The 20,316-nt window shown below is 37.1% G+C and overlaps 1 protein-coding gene across 13 annotated transcripts in view; it reads left to right on the top strand.

Annotated features, from left to right (window-relative positions):
• CELF2 (CUGBP Elav-like family member 2) overlaps window positions 1-20,316 on the top strand; it is a 291,604-nt gene that overhangs the window by 42,277 nt on the left and 229,011 nt on the right. For 7 of the 13 annotated variants that reach the window (XM_080918111.1, XM_080918105.1, XM_080918100.1 and 4 more), the window contains exon 2: window positions 2,903-2,965. The exons of the other annotated variants lie outside the window; for them this stretch is intronic. In XM_080918111.1, the coding sequence (XP_080774237.1) occupies window positions 2,903-2,965 (63 nt within the window). The remainder of the gene's footprint in view (window positions 1-2,902; window positions 2,966-20,316) is intronic. 13 annotated transcript variants of the gene reach the window in all.

The raw sequence follows: 20,316 nt of genomic DNA, 5'->3' as shown, positions 1-20,316 counted from the left end.
TATACTCTATATTTATAGATAAAATAGCAGACCAGTTTACCTGAGTTCAGTCATGACATTATATTTTAAGTGCTTTTCTGTCTACAAATTGTCTTCCTATAGGCATAATATATTTAGCTGTGCCTGCCTATGGCATGCCTTCTTGATTAAAATAAAAAGATTCATTTAAAAGAGTTCCACTGTTCTCCCCATTTCACACCAGTTAGCTTTCCTTGGATGTCCTGTATTAAAGTATAAGTTTGATGTTTTTCACTGACACTTTGGGGATGGCATTGTACCCTTTCCTCTGGATGTGAGACAAACTGCAGAAAAGCTTCAAGCTCTGTCCATGCTCTCTGCTAACAGAGTTGTTGCTCAGACACGGGTGTTCCTGGTCCCATTCCAGCACGTTCTCTATCCTCTCCCTCGGCTCTGTCCCTGGGTGACGCTGTTTCAGTGGGTCAGCTACCATGTGTATTCTGTTCCTTAATCCCTGACTTTTCCACTTGATGTGAATGAAATCGAATGTTTGTTTTGGAATGGAGAGAGAATGCTTCAGTGCATTTATCTTTACAGTGTACCCAATAACTCAGTTAGCCTCACAGGAATGATGGGATGTTTTAGACGTTTGGTGAGCTGGAAGCAAACTTTTCAGAGAATTTACTAAACAAGTAAAAAAAGAAAAAAAAAGGGGGCTCTTTTCTCATACTGAACATATTTTGCTTGTCTCACAGTCCTTCCTAAAGAAAAGCCTGCTTGAAGCAGCAATTAGGAAAGATGGTGAAAACATATCCCATGTTAATGTCTCCATCCCACAAGAGGCTTTTAAACCTCTGGAGTTGAAAGGAGTCCTCCAGCTGCAGTAAGCTCATGGCTGCACACTCTGCAGCGAGTGTGCCCTGGAGGGGGGAGATGGAGCATACAGGACTTCTGGTCCCTCAGCAGCAGGCTTAGCCTCCCGCTCCTTAGAGAAGAGTGCTTTCATTTCTGGAATCTTCTTAGCAAGTTTTCTTGACTCTCCGAAGTCTCACACATAAGTTCCTATCTTCTGACCACGAGGTGGGAAGATAAAATGTAAATTCCTAAAGTTTATCAGATTTCAACCTAAAGATGCTGTCTGTCACAGCGTCGATACTTAAGGGTGGTGAGTTGGCCCCTTGTTTTCTTTCTTCCATTCATTTAAATTCTTCTATTCCATTAAAGTTTCTGAAATGCTGGTCTTTTAATTTAGGGGACCAGACCTCAAAAAAGAAAGTGAAGAAGGCCTTAACTGGTGTTGTGAACCAGCTTCTAAGTGCAAGAGAACACAGGCCTTTGAAGGCAAAGCTCAGTTTGTCTCACCTTGTCAACATAACTCTGTCCCTGGAAAGACGGAAGAATTTGATTTTGTTCTGCTGTCTGAGATAACATGCATATGCTTTGCATTTTCATTCACCCATAGATACTAAATAAACATCACTCAAACACCTGCTACCATAGGGCAGCTGTGGGTGCTGCTTTGCCAGCACAAAAAGCTATTTGTGCTTCCAAAAGACTGAGGTAGCCATAGGCTAGATTCGACCACTATAATAAGGCTGATTATAGAAAAACTCTACTTTGGTTATGAATGTACTTTCTATGATGCAGTTCCCTAGTGTTTCTGATGTTCTTTCTATTATGGCCTTTCAGTGCTGTAGCTTTAATTCTCGGAGGCATCTCTTAGCAGTTCAAGGTCAGCCTTCTCTGATGCTCTTTTGAGGAGGAGGGCTTAGAAATATACATGCTACATATAAAGAGGCAGAAACTTGTTAAATATTTGCTTCTTATTTGAAATCTGTGACGTGTTTAGAAATCATTCCATGAGAAACACTGATTTGAACTGGTTAAACAGCTACTGCAGTACTTGGGATTTTCCTATTACAACATAAGCATAGAGACATTAAAAGTGATTGTTGAAGCTGTAGGATTTTAATTATCTGTTTTTACTTCAAACACCTCTCCCTGTTAGACATTGTGTGCATCATTTTTTAAGAGTAATTTTGGACCACAAATTTTACATGAAAGCATCATGTAAATAATTTTACTACTTCATTTGATAATAAGACATAATTAAAAAATGCTTTCATATTTTTAAGTTCGAATCTCAGACTCTTCTGAAATGTCACAGCAGTGTGACAAATATCTTTAAATAAAAAGAAAACTTGCTAAGTTTATCAGTATACATGAGAGATTTTGAATACTTAAGAATTCAGTGTAGCTACTACATACACGCCTATAATACAAGTACCCATGAAGGGACAGAGGCTTGAGTAACTCTTTGGGTTCAGGCTAACCTGGTCTACTTTGCCTACATAGTGATTTCTAAGCCAGCCAGGGTTACACAGTGAGACACATAATCAGTGTTACAATGATATATTGGTGGTTGTTATTTTTGTATGTACATGAACTTCACTGAAGAAGTATTTTAAAAACACTGATACTCAGATGGTTCTCTGATCAGTTAAGTCATGGTCTCTGAATGTGGAACTTCAACATTTAGTATTTGGGGTGGTTTTGTTTGGTTTGGTTTTACCCCCAGGCAAGAAGAGAAAGGAAAGGTGTGTACTTTTGTACCCTCCATGGAGATTCTAATGTCTCACAGCTCCTGTAGAGCTGTGTTCACTGGTGGAGCTGTAGTCACTCGGTTGTATTACAACACATGCTAAACACTCATCCATCTGCTCAGACAGTGACCTGTGTGTCTGCTGTCCATGTCAGGCCTGATGGTAAAGATTTGGTCAGGATATTCTCCTAGAGTTTATATTCTGGTTTCAGTTTTCTTTAAGTCTGAATGTACCACTAACAGAATCATCTCATTTTCTTTGGCAGATTTAAGGCAATTTTTGGGTACAAGCTGAGTTTCCTAATTAGCTCACAGGGCCTCACCTTTTTTTTTTTCTTTTAGACTTTTGGATCTTGTTTCTTCTCAGTCACATTCTTTATTTGGATCGAATCACTATTTACCAAGGTCAGTCCCACCATCATTCCCTCATAATGAGTACGGTGAATTATATTTTGTTTGTGTGTAGTAAAGAAAGGGCCCAGCTCTGTAGTCAGTAGCATTCACAGCCTTTGCAGATCTGAGTTTGGTTCCCATTACCCACATCAAGTGGCTTGTAAACACGTATAACTTCGGCTTCAGGTATCTGATTCCCTATTTTGACGTTCTGAGAACACCTTCAAGTATGAGCACGTGCACAGACTCACATGTGCACATGCGCATGTGTGCACATGTTTGCACCAATAAAATAAATACATATATAACGAAGCAGCTGTTTGACTTGTCCTTGTAGAACTTTAGGTTCCAAAGTCAAAGCCAGGTAGGATACCTTTTTAAAAAGTGAATATTCAAAAGTATCATTTAGGTATGAAAATTTTGGAATGATTTGACAGCTTAGCAGGTAAAGGCATTTGCTGTCAAGCCTGACATCCTGAGAGTTCCTTTCCTGGAACCCTCAGAGTAGAAAGAAAGAGCCGACTCTTTCAAGTTGTTCTCTGTGTATGCACCACAGTGAGTGTGCACTTCCAGCACAAAACAAACGAAGATGTGATTTGAAATAAAATAATTAAATATTTGAAATTATTCTGATATTTTGAACTGTTGTGCTTTAAATGTAGTCTAATCATCAGTCTCTTCTGCACCTTTATAACAGTCTCTTTCCACTCTCAATAACTCCATAAAATCTTGATATATAGAGCATGAACATCAGGGATAAAATGCACATTCAATTAGGCCAGAGCCTCTTTACTGACCTAAATAACAGTTCATTCATGAGATAATGTGACTCACAGCCAGAGAGAGAAATCTACTGCCTGAGCTGGGGAAGCCTGGCATAGCACAGACTCTTCAGTGGTCAGAAAAATCATCTAAAATTAGACCAGGCAGGAAAATAGTGCAGAGATTTACAGGTCTGATCTCTATTTCAAGAACAGTTCTTTCTCAAGCTGTGTGTATAATTAGTTGTCTAGATTAGACCTGGTAATCCTGCAGTGCATGCCTTTCGTAATAAAAACTCCTTGTTATTAAAGGAATTTTGTGGTGCAGAAATTTTTTATTTCAAACTTGTTTGTTTGTTTATAACTTGGGAAGTTCACATTTTTGTCAAAGAATTTCTTCTTTGGACAGTTGGTCAGTGTATCTTGGGAACTGGGGATAGCTGTAAGTTTGGCAACAATTGTCATTACCAGAGTGACAATACCTATCTTAGAAATGAACATACTGTATTGTGTATTTAAGGGTTGTCATTTGTTTTAGTTAAGGTTTCTATTGCTATGATAGAGCAGCATGATAAAAACCAGCTTGGGGTGAAGGTGGCTTATTTCAGCTTATAGGTCCACTCCACCATCCATCAATAAAGGGAATTGGGGCAGGGAAACAAGGCAGGACCTGGGGGCAAAGGATTGCAACAGAAGCCACGTTGTTTACTGGCTTGCCCTTAAGGGTTTGCTAAACCTATTTTATTATGGCACAATAGTTCTCAACCTGTGGGTTGCAACCCCTTCGGCTAACCTCTGTCTCCAAAAATAGTTATGTTATGATTCATAAAACTAGTAAAATTAGTTATGAATTAGTAACAAAAATAATTGTTAGGCTGGGGGTCACCATAATATGAGCAAATGCATTGAAGTGTTGCAGTGTTAGGAAGGTTGAGAACTGCTGTTATAGTAGAACCATTCTCCCAGGGATAGCACTGCCCACAGTGAGCTGCTACTCCAACATCAATCAAGACATCCCTTCCATAGGCTTGCCCATATTCTGATACAGAATTCTCTCAATTGAGGATTCATCTTCCAAAAAGACTCCGGTACCAAGTTGACAGAAAAACTAGTCAGCACTGCATTAACAGTGATAATTTACTTGGTGTTTGAAAATATGAGATAATCTTGTCCCTATTAGGTTTCGTCCCATAAATCTGTCAAATTCTTAAATTTGTTCTAGGAAACTCCTTAAACTAGAAAGACATAACATAAACTAGAAATTTTTTTAAAAAAAGAGATGGGTCAGAATAAATTCATAAAACATTTTTTTAAATATCCAGTGAATAATTTGTTGGCTACAGGCTTTCTAGATCATTTTAATTAGGGGTTTTTGATTTCTTAATGTCAAAATGGAAAAAGAGTAAGATGCAGTTTTACTTTTAGAGCTAGCAGGAGAAGACATAAACGTAAAATGAAGTTCAGATTTCATTCATTCAACAAGTGTTTCTTGATTATTAAGGAAAAAGCAGACAATTTCTCCTAGCTTTATGGATTATACAGTCTGGAAGGAGAAGTAGAAAATTGGCAGTACAACAGCCATGCTGAAAGATGCATGGGCTGGAGAAGTTAGAGCAGGGAAAGGGAATTTGGTGATGGAGTGGTTAGTGATGATGTCAGAAGGGGCTTTATGTAGGAGATACATGAAAACCACCAAGGACGTAACAGGCACACCATGGTAATGTAGAGGCAGTCCAGGTAAAAGGTGCATCTGGTGACAAGCATCTGGGAAACAGGATTGTTGGATCAGGAGCCTGAGAATTACTGCAGCAGTTGTGGGTTAAAATGAGCTGATGAGGGGAAGATAGCACAATTTTGCACTTGCAGAAATGTGATTTTATCAGTGCAGGTTTGCTTTGAAAATGATTGAGCAGGAGAGCAAACGATCTTGTCCTACATATCTCTTGATATTTATCAAAATTTTTTACCTTAAACTATCTTTTCTGGGATGAAACACTAATTCCCACACCTGATTGATGGGTGAGAATTACACATTGACCTAGAAGTATATGCACAATCTATGGCTCTGTCTCCCTCCTTCTCTCCTTCTCTTTCTCCTTCCCACTCCTTCACCTGTTTGTGTGTGTGTGTGTGTGTGTGTGTGTGTGTGCGCGCACATGTCTGTCTCTGTGTATATGTGGATCAGTGGGGATAGTAGGAGGCAGGATCAACTACTACTTGAGTCAGCTTTATATGAGACGTATTTGACCAAATTATAACATATTTTTCAGTGTTCCAGGAAGTAGAAATTTGGGGAAGGGTTTTTTGTTGCATATGTACCTACATACCTACATGTGCTCATGTTAAATCTTTTCGTTCTCTATTGATATCACTGGTGTGGCTATTGTTGGGGTGAAGTGAAACAATCAGAACAGCAATTTTTCTTTGGCTCTACAGTAACTGTCATGTGATATGATAGATACTTCTGCCTAAAGGTAGAAATTATGTAGATGAATGAATTTGTGACTTTCAGTTCCTTCTCAGTATCTTCCAACATCATGTTACTTCTCATTTAATGTCACTTCAACCTTTCTATGGTTGTTGATACCACCTCATGGCTTTGCTGTTGTATTTTGAAAGGAGGGTATAAGTCTCTAATAGCAATATATAAGGTGAGGTAAGTTCCAAGGAGGAAGCCATTATAACCTAGAAGACTATGTAAGTTCATGCATAGAGCTTCTTTGATGTCTTTTTATTGTGTGGAAACAGACATTCTTGTATGCAATAAAAACATAATTTGAAGTGTGTAAGGTAAATTCCTGGTTTGGTGGGGTGTCTGGGGAGGCTTCCATACCGAATGTGATATGGAAAGATACTTGCAAATGTGTAATATCAATGGCATACCTGCTATTATACTAGAGCCGTCCTTCTATTTTCCAAAGAAAATGGAAATATCCGACAGTACCTGAATGGCACATACTCTACTTTTAAATAAGATTCCATACATAAGGAAAGGAGAGTACAGCTTTTAAGAAAACAAAAACAAAACAAATTCATCATAGCTCTTTTGATAGTGCCATTTAGTACCCACTGTTTCCTAACCAATGAACTTCCTGTTCTGGATAATTGTAACAGAAATAGAACATGCTTGCTTCCCTGGTGTCCTTCAGTAGGTGGGCAGAAAGAACACTGAGCAGTCAGATCAGGCATAAATTTTATCTCCTTTTGTGTTTATTGATTTTATGTCCTTGAACAAGTTTAACCTTCTAAATCCCAGCTTCCCATCTGTAAAATGAGACTAGTAATAGGTATTCATTTTTCAATAATTTGAGAATTAAAATAGTAATTCTGACCTAGTAGGTACTTAGTAAATGTGTCTTTTACAATTATCAAGGCTCACACAATGGGGAGTAAAGTGGGAGAAGAATGAAAATAGATAACTGTTGTAGAGATATTCAACCCCAATATGGGGTTTCTGCCTTGCCTCGATTATTCAGTTCTCAGATAAAAGACACAATACTTTCATTATTTACCTTAAACAGCACAAGAGATATCTACCCTTTATGTTATTAGGATCTATTTTCCTATAGATAACCCCAAGTTATTACTTACTATATTTCATCTGGGCTGCTCTTAACTTCAATTAGCCAGCCTCCAGAGCCACATTCTTATGACTCACCTAACCCATGACAGCTTCTCCTTCCTTCACCTTCTTCTCCCTCTTGTGGTTCTCTCTTGACCCCCACCTCACATCCCAGACCCAGGAACCCTAAAACCTTTCTATGTCTCTTCTGCCCAACTATTAGCTGTTGGCATCTTTATTTACCAATCAGAAATAACTTGGAGGCAAGGCCACATAGCATCACTTGGACCTATGTCTCTCTAGAGACTCTCTTTTCTTTAGGGCAGCCAAGTCTTGGGGTGCCCACATTTATTATTACAGTATATAGCAAAAGACAAAACCTCAATAATTGCTCTTTTTACTCCAGTAAAGGCTCCTTTTCTGTCAGATATAAATTGAATTAAATTATAACAATTATAAAAATTATAAGATATGATATACATTTGTAACATCCAGTCCATTATGTTTGGCAATTTATTTAAAGTATTTTTTATCATCTATGCTAACTTAATGAGTTTACAATTCTGTACATAAATCATCTTTGATTTTAACTTGTGTTCCCATCCTGAAACCATCATTTTAAATCCACAGCACCTACTTTAATGCTAAACAACTTAAGCTTGATGTGAGACTATAACTATCTAATCTTTAACCCATCAGGCATTTGAGAAGGAATAAATATCATTTGAGAAGTCGGGAAGCACAGGGACACAGCTTCATAAAATCCTAGAAATGACAGAGACAGCTGACTTCCTGGACAGTCCCCAGCATTCTCCCCACGCTGGAGCATCTATCTTCAGCCTTCTGGACCAGAACATCTGACAGACCTTAAGTGAAGCAGGAATTGTGAAGAACTAGCATATTGTCTTGGCAGTACTTAGCAATCAGCTGTTATGTGTTCATTTGTCACTTGTAATCTTTGGTATTGAAGCAACGCTGTGTGAGTAGATAAAGGTAAAGTAATTAGCAAGTGCAAAAGTCCTGAAGGTAGGAGATGATTCACCTGAGGAACCAAATGACTTCTGTGTCTTTGGAGGACTATAAGAGCAGACAAGCCAACACATGACTCTAAGTAGTGGAGTAAACATTGTAAAAAACATGAGCTCATTTGAAGTGACTTTCGAAATATATAAAATGGTATTGAAGTAGGTGACATCTCATGAGGGAAAGAACCCCATGAGAGCTCTGAACTGAAGATGTGTGCTTATGATTTACCATATCAGTTTGGTTGGAAATATTAATTTATTAAGATCATTAACAATATGCAATAAGTCTGTGAGGAGTGTAAAATAAGAGAAGACCCAGCACTTGGTATCTTGGCCACCAGAAGGAGGCAGATGACCTTTTAACTGAGGGAGAGAAAAGTGCACTGGCATGGAAGAACTCATGAGAATGGTAAGTGAAGGATGTCAGCAGTTAATATTAGGGGAAGGGTCAAGTAAGAGGGAAACTTTAAAAGTTCTTGAATTGCTCCTCAATAGGAAGATATTTGGCACTTGTAGAAATAATTCACTAGAATACTGTGATTTCAGGCATCTGTGAGCTAGGAGATGAAGCAGTTAAGTCAGTGTTTTGTTTTTGTTTCTTGTTTTGTTTTTGAGAAATATAGCTATTTAAAGGAAGAAGAGATAATGCCAAATGAGCAGAAATAACAGTGAACCTGTTCATTTTCATGTTTTGTTTTAGGTTTAATGCATTAAATTTAATTCTTCTTTAATCTAAATGAGTGTATATGTATAAGCTACTTGAATGTTCATGTTTTTGAACATTAAAATTCAAGGGTTTCCTTGAATTCTGCCTTACTATTATGGTAAGATATAGAGAATATCAGTTATGATAGTCAAAGAGTGGGTAATGCGGTTGTATTCGACTAGGCATCCAACCACAGTTACAGTAGATTTATTGTTCAAAATTGATTTGTTATTATGTTTAAATGTGATGAAACTTTTTAAAGAAGGAATATTTCCTTTCAGAGACCAATCATTTAGGAGGAGTTAGAGGTTAAATTCATTCATACCCAGAGGAGTCAGGTTCCATATTTCCTGGCAGGTCTTCTCACACAAATAGTAGCACAGGTTGAGTAATGAAATGACTCTCACAGATTCTTTTCAAATCAAAGACTAGGTTCTTGGTAGAGATGCTGTGCCATCCTATAAGGCAGTATATGGCACTGGAAGCAGGAGGAACTAACTGGACTTGAGGCTGCTTTCTAATGTTGCCTTATACTGTATTTCTCCAAACTGACTTAGTTTTTAAATTAGTTCTTTTGGCAATTGAACTAATGAAATTAGTTTCCAGAAGCTTTGGAAACATGTTTCTAATCTCTCACCACCCCACTTACTGTCATCTCGGTACTTTATTTGAGACCCTATGCAGGAAAGGAGAGATTTTAAATGTTTCATGTCTCACCCTGTTAAGTTCTAAGTAAATGGGAATCATATTAGTAAAATGTTTGACACACACAGAAAGAAACACTGGAATAAAAGAAAGACTTGGCCAGCATCGTCATTATACTAGGTTGCTCCTCTGCTGAAATAAAACGATGAGCTTGTGACTAGCCTTGGGCTTAGAGATGGCCTTGCATAGTATATTGTGGCTTCTTAGTACGGTCATGCAGACCAAGAACATCTGCACCCAGATTTCATACTGCCAAGTAAAACAGAAGACATTGTTGGTGAAGGTAAATTTAAGCTCTGTTAATTTGCTAGGTTTTTACCTTTTTTTTATTTTTGAGATTCTAATATAATTACATTTTTTCCTTTTCTTCTTTCAAACCTTCTTATATACCCTTCCATGTTCTCTTTATTAATAGTTTCCAGTTTAAAAAAGTATATTTACTTATTTTATACATGAGTGGTATGCATGCATGTAATTATGTATGTTTGAGTTGCTCAATACAAAAAGTTCACCTATTTTTCCAAAAGAGGACTAAAATAATTTAAAAGAATGCCCAAAGGCCAGGAATAACTCCTTAAGAGAGTTTTATTATTTTCTTTTTTCCCAAGTATTAGGAAGGACTTGGTGATTTTGGCCGTTAGCCTAGTTCTTCATTCTTAGACCATGTCAGTTTATTCTAAAGTAAAGTTTCACCACTGAAATAAATACTGTAATTCTCCAACTATCTTAGTACTGCCTTAGAATCAACATAACACTGAAAGATTTCTGGTCCATGCTTGATTGCTGTTTTTTAGTTTCCATAATTAATATTCACTGTGAAATAGAATCACCCGATGTTCTTTGAGACATGCTAACAGATGTCTCTCCATGCCTGTGCTTGCTCTGTGGACTGGTCTCAGTAGCAGCAATTGTGCACGCAGAGATAAAGCATGTGGTATGAAAACTTAACAAATGCAATTGAGAAAGCAGTGAACGTTCTGAGTGTCATAGACAGTGTAAATGATGACCTAAAAACCCGATCACAAAGTCACTACGTAAGGACCCTCTGCCTAGGAAACTATCGGTTCATTAGGAAAGACATAGTCATGAGTTTTCTGCTTAATGTCCACATATTGTAAGCAACTGAGTTGGCAATGTGACAAATTAGGTAAAAGTTTAAACTAGCTATTTGAACTTGGGGATATGTACATATAGGTTCCTAGTTGGCTGCAGAAACCCTCTTTGAATTTGTAAGCAACTAGGAAATTTTTGACAATAGAAGACTTTTTTTCTTATTATTAAGAGAAAATGTTCCTCTGTCTTAATTTCATAGAAATTACTCCTTGCCAAATGTTACCTTTTGTTGTTTCAGAGTAGGTAAATGCATGAAGTTGTTTTACCACATGGACCCTTCATCTGGAATGGTTGTTCTGAAAGTCATTCAATGGCATATTTATGACAGTTTACTAAAAAAAAAAAATTATGAAAGAAAGAATATTATCTACTCAACTCAATCCTTCTAATGTTCTTACCTGATAAGTTAGACACTTTTGAGATCAGAAAAGGATTTATGTAAGGATTGTTCAAAGGGTCAGATCCTGTTATGGTTATGAATTAAAGATTGATTAACAGTGTAGCTTTTTCTGGAGGAGGTTATGGAGAGTGTGGATGGATAGAGTTGAGATAAGGAAAGTTTGTGAGAGGCAGTAATTTAATTCCCAGAAATATTGTACTAAAATTCTTTTTATAAAGACCCCCCTTTTTTTAAAGACTCAAAAGAAAATTGCTGCACTCTGAATAAGATAGATATTTATGCTGGAGCCTAAGTATTTACTTAGAAGTCCAAGGTCTCCAAATTGAATATATTTGCTGCTGTTTGTCACTCATTAGAGACTTGTCGTACTTGGGAGGTTTGTGAAATGGCAAGGATGAAATGAGGGTATAGGGAAAATACTCACTCTGAGCAAGCTTGAGAACCTGAGTTCAGATTCTTCGTGTCCTTGTGAAGCCAGAAATAGAGACATATACTGGTAAACCCTAGAAGTAGGGGCACAGCAAATGGATTTCCTGGACAGCCAGTCTGCTGGAAATGGAAAACTGAAGGTTCAGGATGAGACCCTTTCTGAAGGAAGGAAGAAGGAAGGAAGGAAGGAAGGAAGGAAAGAAGGAAAGAATGAGGAAAGGTGAAAGAGGGAAAAGGGAAGAGTAAGTCCCAGTGGTACAGCAGTTAAGGAAAATACACAATGTATAGGTTGAAATTCAGCTGTCAGCTCTATAAAAAATGCAGAGAAAACACACACGACCCACTTTTACACCTGTGAAGCTGAGCAGTTCATAATAGAGAAATTATAATCTAGCGTTCACTTTTGAAGTAGCCTTTGCTATTACTCAGCAGTGTCATTGTTTACTGACCATGGTTCCAACAACGGAGAGCAAACACCAGTGGCATTTAGTAGTGAAAAGGATTACTTGGGCATTTTACTTGTCTTACTCTTAGCATACTCACAGCACTAAGAAAACATGAATCTGCCTTAAACCTTAGAAGTAACAAATTACAATAGATTGCTTTCAAGTTTTTTAGTGTTTTTCTATTTATGAAAGCCTGATAGAGTGGAAACAATTTTGTTTTTAATAGCTACCAGTTAAGTGCTGAATCTTGTAGTAATTCTTACCCTGAGTGATCATTTTAACTCCTAGGAGCCTTAATGTCTTGAGGGGTAAGGAGAGGGGAGGAGAAAGACTCCTCATAAAAATAAAGTGGGTACATGTCTTAAACTGTGACCCTTTGTTGACTTTGTTTTGTCTTTTTTGTCATTGTTTAAATATCTATTTGCAAGTCTGTTAACATCATTAATGCATAATTTCTTAGTACCTTAGTGTTCAGCCTTTGCTAGCTACTGAATGGATAATGATGGTGGAACTTTCTGGATGGCACTGTGTTTAGTTGGGTTTAGATATCATTGTTTCCTCCAGAAGTCCAGAAGCACGGATTTCACAGTTTTCTCAGATTACTCAAAAATATATTCACCAACTACATGCAAATCTAGAAATGTAAATAAACTCCTGATGGTAAATTTCATCCCAAGATGGTAATGGATGTGAAAGTTCCTGGGATGTTAACCACTACCTTTACCTCTCTCCAACACTCACTGTTTAAGAATATACTTTCTGTATGGTTCTGACTAAGGTACTGAAGGGCTTTTTAAACAGAGAGAATGTCAACTGAACACTCAATTTAAAACTTACGTGATAAGCTACTCTTCGGGACAGGCGGCAGCCTATTGGCTGGGCCAATCTTTACTTTTGACTGAACTCCTAGTATCTATTTAATAAAAAGAAAATTGTGTGATCTGTGAGTTGATCCATGCCTCTTGTCATTAGAATTAAGTTTAGCTTAGTTCCATTTTTCAGGGGCTTGCTAGAGCTATTTGAACATGCTTCTATTTTCTCTTTATAAATTGGCTTGGAGAGATAAAATAGTATTTGGTTGAATTTCTAAATGTTCATACAATTTCCATTTTATACAAATTAAGCTTTTAGTACATATACTATTATTAAATTATAATCCTTAACTTGAGAAACATGGCAGCATCAAACTTTTAAAAAGTTCTTTAGCGAAGAATGAAACATTGGTAATTTACCTGGTGCTATAAAATGTAATAATGATTGATTATAAAGCAGGACATGATATCACATCAGTAGCATCAATAAGATGTTTTGAAAACAATAACATTTACAGTGATTTCCTGTTTTAGTAACAGAAGGTAGGACCTGCATGGTGAAAGATCTTGAAGGTCATACCTAAATCTCAGTACAGAGTACCATTTAAAAATTTAAATTAAATTGATTTAAAATTTGAGTACATCTTTGTACCAATACCTTGCAGTTTTTATCACTTTTGCTCTGTAGTACAGTTTGAGGCCAGGGATGGTGATTTCCCCAGAAGTTCTTTTATTGTTAAGAATTGTTTTCACTAACCTGGGTTTTTTATTTTTCCATATGAAATTGAGATTTGTTCTTTCCATGTCTGTTTAGAACTGTGTTGGAATCTTGATGGGATTGCGTTGACTCTGTAGATAGATTTTGGTAGATTGCCATTTTTATGTTAATGTTGCCATTTCATGAGCATGGGAGATCTTTTCATCTTCTGAGATTTTTTTTTTTTTTTCAGGGATTTGAGGTTCTTGTATTGTAGATCTTTCATTTGCTTGGTAAGAATTACTCCAAGATATTTTATACTGTTGGTTGCTATTGTGAAGGGTGTTGTTTCCATAATTTCTTCCTCAGCCTGTTTATCATTTCTATAAGGGAAGGCTATTAACTTGCTTGAGTTAATTTTATATCCAGGCACTTTGCTGAAGTTATCAGCTGTAGAAATTCACTGGTAGCTTTTTGGGTCGCTTATGTATACTATCATATCATCTGCAAAAGTGATACCTTGACTATATTGAATAGATATAGATATTTATTGTCCCTGATTTTAGTGGGATTTCTTCAAGTATCTCTCCATTTAATTTTGTGTTGGCTGTTGGTTTGCTGTATATTGCTTTCATTATGTTTAGGTAAAGGCCTGGATTCCTAGTCTCTCTAGTACTTTTAACATGAAAGGGTGTTGTATCTCAAATGCTTCTTCAGCAAAATAAGATGATCATATATTTTTGAGCTGGTTTGTATAATGGATACATTAATGAATATTTGTATATTGAACCATCCTGCAATGAAGCCTACTTGATCGTGGTGAATGATGGTTTTGATGTGCTCTTGGATTCAGTTTGCTAGAATTTTATTGTGTGTTTTTTCTTCAGTATTTATAAGTGAAATTGGTTTGAAGTTCTCTTTATTTGTTGGGCCTTTGTGTGGTTTAGGTATCAGAGCAACTGTGGTTTCATATAATGAATTAAGTAGTGTTCCTTCTATTTCTATTTTATGGAATAGTTTAAAGAGTATTGTTATTACCTCTTTTTTGAAGATCTGGTAAAGTTCTCTACTAAAGCTATCTGGTCTTGAGCTTTTTTGTTTGGGAAGTTTTTCAGACAGTTCAATCAGTAGAATAGAACTGAAGACCCAGAAATAAGTGTGCACATGCGCACACACACACCCCCCCCCCACACACACACTTGATTTTTGACAAAGAAGCCAAAAACATGATGGAAAAAAGAAAGCATTTTCAATAAATGGTGTGGGTCTAACTGGTGGTCTGTTTGTAGAAAAATGAAAATATATCCATATTTCTTTCTCACCTTGCACAAACCTCAAGTCCAGGAGGATCAAGGACCTCAACATAAAACCAGATACACTGAATCGAATAGAAGAGAAAGTTGGAAAGAGCCTCAAACTCCTTGGCGCAGGGAGAAGTTTTCTAAACAGATTTCCAATAGCTCAGGCTCTAAGATCAAGAATTGATAAATGGGACCTCATGAAACTGAAAAGATTCTGTAAGGCAGAAGACACAGTCAGTATGACAAATTAACAACCTACAGAATGGAAAAAGAAATCTTTACTCACCCCACATCGAATAGAGGGCTAATATCCAAAATATATAAAGAACTCAAGAAGCTAACCTTCAAACAACTAAATAACCAAATTAAAAAATGCGTATAGAACTAAACAGAGAATTCACAACAGTGGAATCTCGAATGGCTGAGAAGCACTTAAAGAAAAGTTCAAAGTCCTTAGTCATCAGGGAAATGCAAATCAAAATGACTCTGAGATTACACCTTAGACCAATCAGAATAGCTATAATCACAAACTCAGGTGAAAGCACATGAGGATGTGGAGAAAGGGAATACCCCTTCATTGCTGGTGAAGTCTACCAATCAATGGACTGAAGTCTGGGACCCCAGTAGTTTTTGAGGGAAAGGATGGAAGAAGTTGAGGAGAGCAACCCTATAGGAAGACCTGCTGTCTCAACTAACCGAGACCACTGCAGCTCCCAGAGACTGAGCCACCAACCAGGCAGCATACATGAGCTGGTCTGAGCACCACCCCCCACATGTATAGTAGAGAACTACCTGGTCTGGCCTCAGTGGGAAAAGGTGTGCCTAGTGAGACTTGAGGTCCGCGGGACCAGGGTAGGCCTGGTGGGAAGGTCATCTTCTTGGAGACAGAGGGGAAGGAGGAATGAGATGAACTGTGGGAGGGGGACTGGGAAGGAGCAATGGCTGGACTGTAAATAAATAAAATAATAATAAAAATTTGAGTTCATTAAGTATACATCTAAGCCACACGTGGAATGATTTAAGTTTGGGAAAGTGAATAAAGGATTAAATAAAGCAGAGGAGTTGGGATAAGACCAAACAGGAGAATTCATTGCTCTACCATGTTGCAAGCATGTGAAGAGTCTCATAGAGAACCCATTTAAAGATAGGGTTTTAAAAAGGACAAGGAGACTTGGGTGGACTTTTTCTGAGCACTTGACATCTTCTCTTGCTTACTCTGAGAAATAATTACCACTGAAGGCTTCTAGTGTATATCAACTAAGCACAGTCTGTTTCCTCAGATGGAAAGGCTTTAAGGACACTGATCAATTATTGGTGAATTTTTCCTGGATTTTGGTTTCTCTCCTTTGCATCAATACTTTCTTCCATATACTTTTTAATTTACAGAGACTCAAACAATCTTTATTCTGAGGTATCCAACCACCCTTTCACTGGAGAAAATTCCAAAGTTTTCTGTAACATTGAGTAATTTATCAATGTTTGGTCAGTATTTCATGGCTAAGTCATATAGTAGATTTTAAATTAGGGTGGGTGAGAATATGAAAATCACCTGTACATCTCCTTTTCAGCTTTCCTCCCCTGAAGTGCTCTTTTAACATTGAGAGCAAGGCTACAAGTGAATCTCCATAGAAAGTATACCTGTAGTGGCTTTTGGGTGAGCTCCTTTGTTTCACTGTTGTACCAGTAGGGATGAGCACTATGACCTGGTTAAAGAAGCTCTATCCTTCTCTACTGACTAGCAGTGAGACCAGGGGTCTTAATGGCCCTCTGTTCATACCATGGAACATGTTGACAGCTGACACTTCCATTGGGAAATAACAAGCTAGTAAAAGGATGCTCCTGTTTTGACAGATGCACATTTTGGTTGTGGGTAGTGGGAGCCTCTTTCACTTGGTAGGTTCTTAATCATGTGAAACAAAATCATTTCAACTTCTTGAGTCATCACTGTGAATCTTATATAAGAGTAACTTCTTAAAATAATTGTAGTTGAATTTATTGGGAGACAGTAGTGAAGACTTGCCTTACCCGTAGTTTGGTGACTATGATATTCACTCTCTCTCTCTTTCTCTCTTTCTCTCTCTTCCCCCCTCTCTCCCTGCCCCACCCCCGTAATAAACATGGTGACCAGATGTATGAAAAAACTATGGGTAATGGAAACCATGGGTGTTTTAGGTAAAAGCTTTCTACTAGGAGATGCCATTTTTTTTTTTTTAATAAAACTGCAGATCATCCCTCTCTTTTTACCTGTTTCTTTACTTGTTTCACATCCTTGTTCCCTGAAATGTGGAAGAAATATAATTATTTTTATCTGTTTAGTAGAGAGTTGTGTGGTTAAGATCAAGGATTGTGGGATTCTGACAGCTTGCACTGGAATCGTGGTTCTGCCCTTTATTTGGGCAAACCTATTTTCATTTTCAAAAAATACAGGATTATTCTCTTTTCCTTTAGTGATAGAATTCAATCTGATAATGCATGCAGAGACTTTCACAGTAAAGGTTTTCATACAGCAATACAGTTTTCACTCAGCTTTCCACTATTGCTCTCAACCAAAGGAAGAACAGACTCTGGTAGTATCTGTCATTTGCTGGAACTAGGGCCTGGATCCCATGATACTCAGAGCAGTTACCAACCTGAAGAGCCAACCTTGCTGGTTGGCCGTTGTCTGCTTTAGATTTTATGTGGTAAGAGAGAAACTGTCACTGAAATAGTTTTTTTAGGAGCTCCAAAAGAATCATCATCTTCTTCTCTAGTTGGTTATAAGTAAAAAGGTAAAATTAATTTCAAATCACACTTGAATAACAGCTTCTGTTGATGGTACATGCCATGCATGGTGGTGGAGCCAAACACTAATTAAGATGTAATGTACACACTCAGTTCTTGTTGGAGAGACAGGGAATGCACAGATGTGATAGTTTTTGCTGTATGTTTAGCTAACTTCGATTAGTGATGGACTCTATTTTTATTTAGGTTTTTCTAAGGTTCACCTAAAATGTACATTTTTAAGTCTGTACAGAATGCTTCATTAGAATAGAAAAGGTTTTAGACCATTACTGGACCAATGAATACCATTTGGAAAGGTTGAAAATGGCACCAGCCTAGAATTGGACTTTGAATTAACAGATGTATGGTATATTAACAGACAAAATCATGGGTGGATTTCAGGACAGAGAAATTACGAAATCATGCACTCGAATTCACAAGCAGTCTGCTTTTGTTTAGAAAATAAAACTTTTGCTCAAGCAATAGTTTAAAAATAGCCAATTTTCCATTGGTGTAGAAATCACAGATCCTGTTGATAATTTAAAACAAATCTCTGGAAAGGGAAACAGAAGAAAATAGTTTATTCTAAATTTTGACACCAAAGTGGGTAATTATAGACTAGAGATTAACCTACCTCTTTACCAACAAAAAAGTCCCTTTTCATCAGATACTGCGGTTGTCAGTGTATATGCTTTTAAGTGAACCCAATGATCCTGTTAGCATCATTATGGAAATGCAAGCTCTAGACATTAAGAGAATCCTGTTGGGATATTCTGCTATTATTGAATCTGTAAAAGGCTTGGTTCCTGAAATTTTTCTACAAGTAAACACCGTGTAGCCTCATAATCGTCAATAATAGATAATGCAGTGATCTTCTAAATATTCAAATCTAACTTTGTTCTTTTTTTTTTCTTACAACTCAAAATTTGGAGTAAATTGTATTGATTTTATATTATAATATTCTAAAATTTAAGAAAAAGCAAGTATAATCTAAAGTTTTATATAATGCTACCATCTAAGATGTTATAAAATCAGCTTTCTATTCATTATAAAAAGGAAAACTAAACCAAACAGAATCAAGTTCCTTGACCAACATCATATTGTAATTTTATGGCTGTCCTGAGTCTAGCAGCCAAATCTCTAAATTTCTGATTTATATGTAGTCTTAATATAGCAATTTTGACCACTGGACAAAATGGGTCCAAAAATGTGAACAAATGCCTCTCAGAATACTATGAATTAACTCAAGATACTCAAAATGTTGTTGAGTATCTTGGCTGGCAAGTTGTTATTGGAGAAAAATCATTACAGCCTTTGAAAGATCTCCATAGCGCTTCACATGTATTTTTTTGTTTAGTTTATCCCAACAGCTTTATGTATTAGGACTGTTGTTCTTCTCGATTTACATATAAATCAGAAAATGCAAAAAGTGCACTTAAGTGCTGAATTACTTGCTGAAATTCATATATGGCTGAGTGGCAGAGCTTGAATGCAAAAAGCAAATGATCTGAGTTGGAGTCTTGATTCTGCTTCTCTAAAATGAGACCTGGGAAAGTTTATTCTTATCTTTTCATCATCCTTGCGTCAAAAGTAGTTTTTATAATTTCATATTAACTCTACAGTTGGTAAAATGAAAAGATGAAGGAACTGGAGAGAAGGCTCTGTCATTTAGAGCACTGAAGGCTCTTTCAGAGGACACAGTTTCGAACCTCAGTACCCACACTGCAGTCACAATCATCTGTGACTCCAATCCTAGAGCATCCAGTGCCCTCTTCTGGGTTCTCTAACTAGACACACATGTGGTACATAGATACACTCATACACAGAAAATACATTAAAAACTTTAAAATCACTTAGCTTAAGTTTCATTTGAATTCTGTAACTCTATTATTTTCAGGACCACATAGGGTACAGCACTGTCTTGACATTCAGAAGGGAGTACATTGGTACTGCCCTCTGTGTGGCTCTGTAATTGGCAGTGCCATTGAGGAGAAAGCAGGATCTCCCAGGTTGAGAAAGCAATTTTAACTCCTCTAGCATTCATACCGACACAACCATTTTTTACCTTCGCTTTTAGATTCTCTTGACTAGAGACAAGATTCTTAACTGAACAGTGTGTTGTTTCTGTTTCCTGTGTCACTGAGGATGAGAGCTACATTCTCTGTGCAGATCCAGAGGAGATTGGGATTAAGAATGCTACATCATTATTTAAAATAAAATAGTGTCATTAAGAAAGGTGTGATTGAACAGTCTAAAATGCTTGATAACATTGAAAGAGCTTTTTCCCTCTCTTACAATTAATCTATGTCTCCATTTGCATTGTAGAAAAAGTGCCTGACAGCCCCAACAACAACACAAGAGAAGTGCACAGCCTGAGCAATAAATCTCTCGAGGCATTCAGCGAGTGCCACAGGGCTCATTAATCTTGATTATTTCCAGTAATAGATAACTGCACAAATCAGCTATTATTCCTAATCATGCACATAAAGATAACGGATGGATAATAGCTTCTTGCATGGTTAGATGAAGCTAAAATTTCATTTACAAATACATTTCTATAAATTCCAGCGAATGGTATTTCTACCCTCTTAAAGAGCCAGAGAGACATGAGTGTCACTGCAGAAATGAATGTTCAGAGATCAGTTT

Source organism: Micromys minutus, assembly GCF_963924665.1.
Source record: "Micromys minutus genome assembly, chromosome: 6".
Lineage (NCBI taxonomy): Eukaryota > Metazoa > Chordata > Mammalia > Rodentia > Muridae > Micromys > Micromys minutus.
Note: the sequence above shows the minus strand (reverse complement) of the source record. Positions and strands in the feature narration are given on the sequence as shown.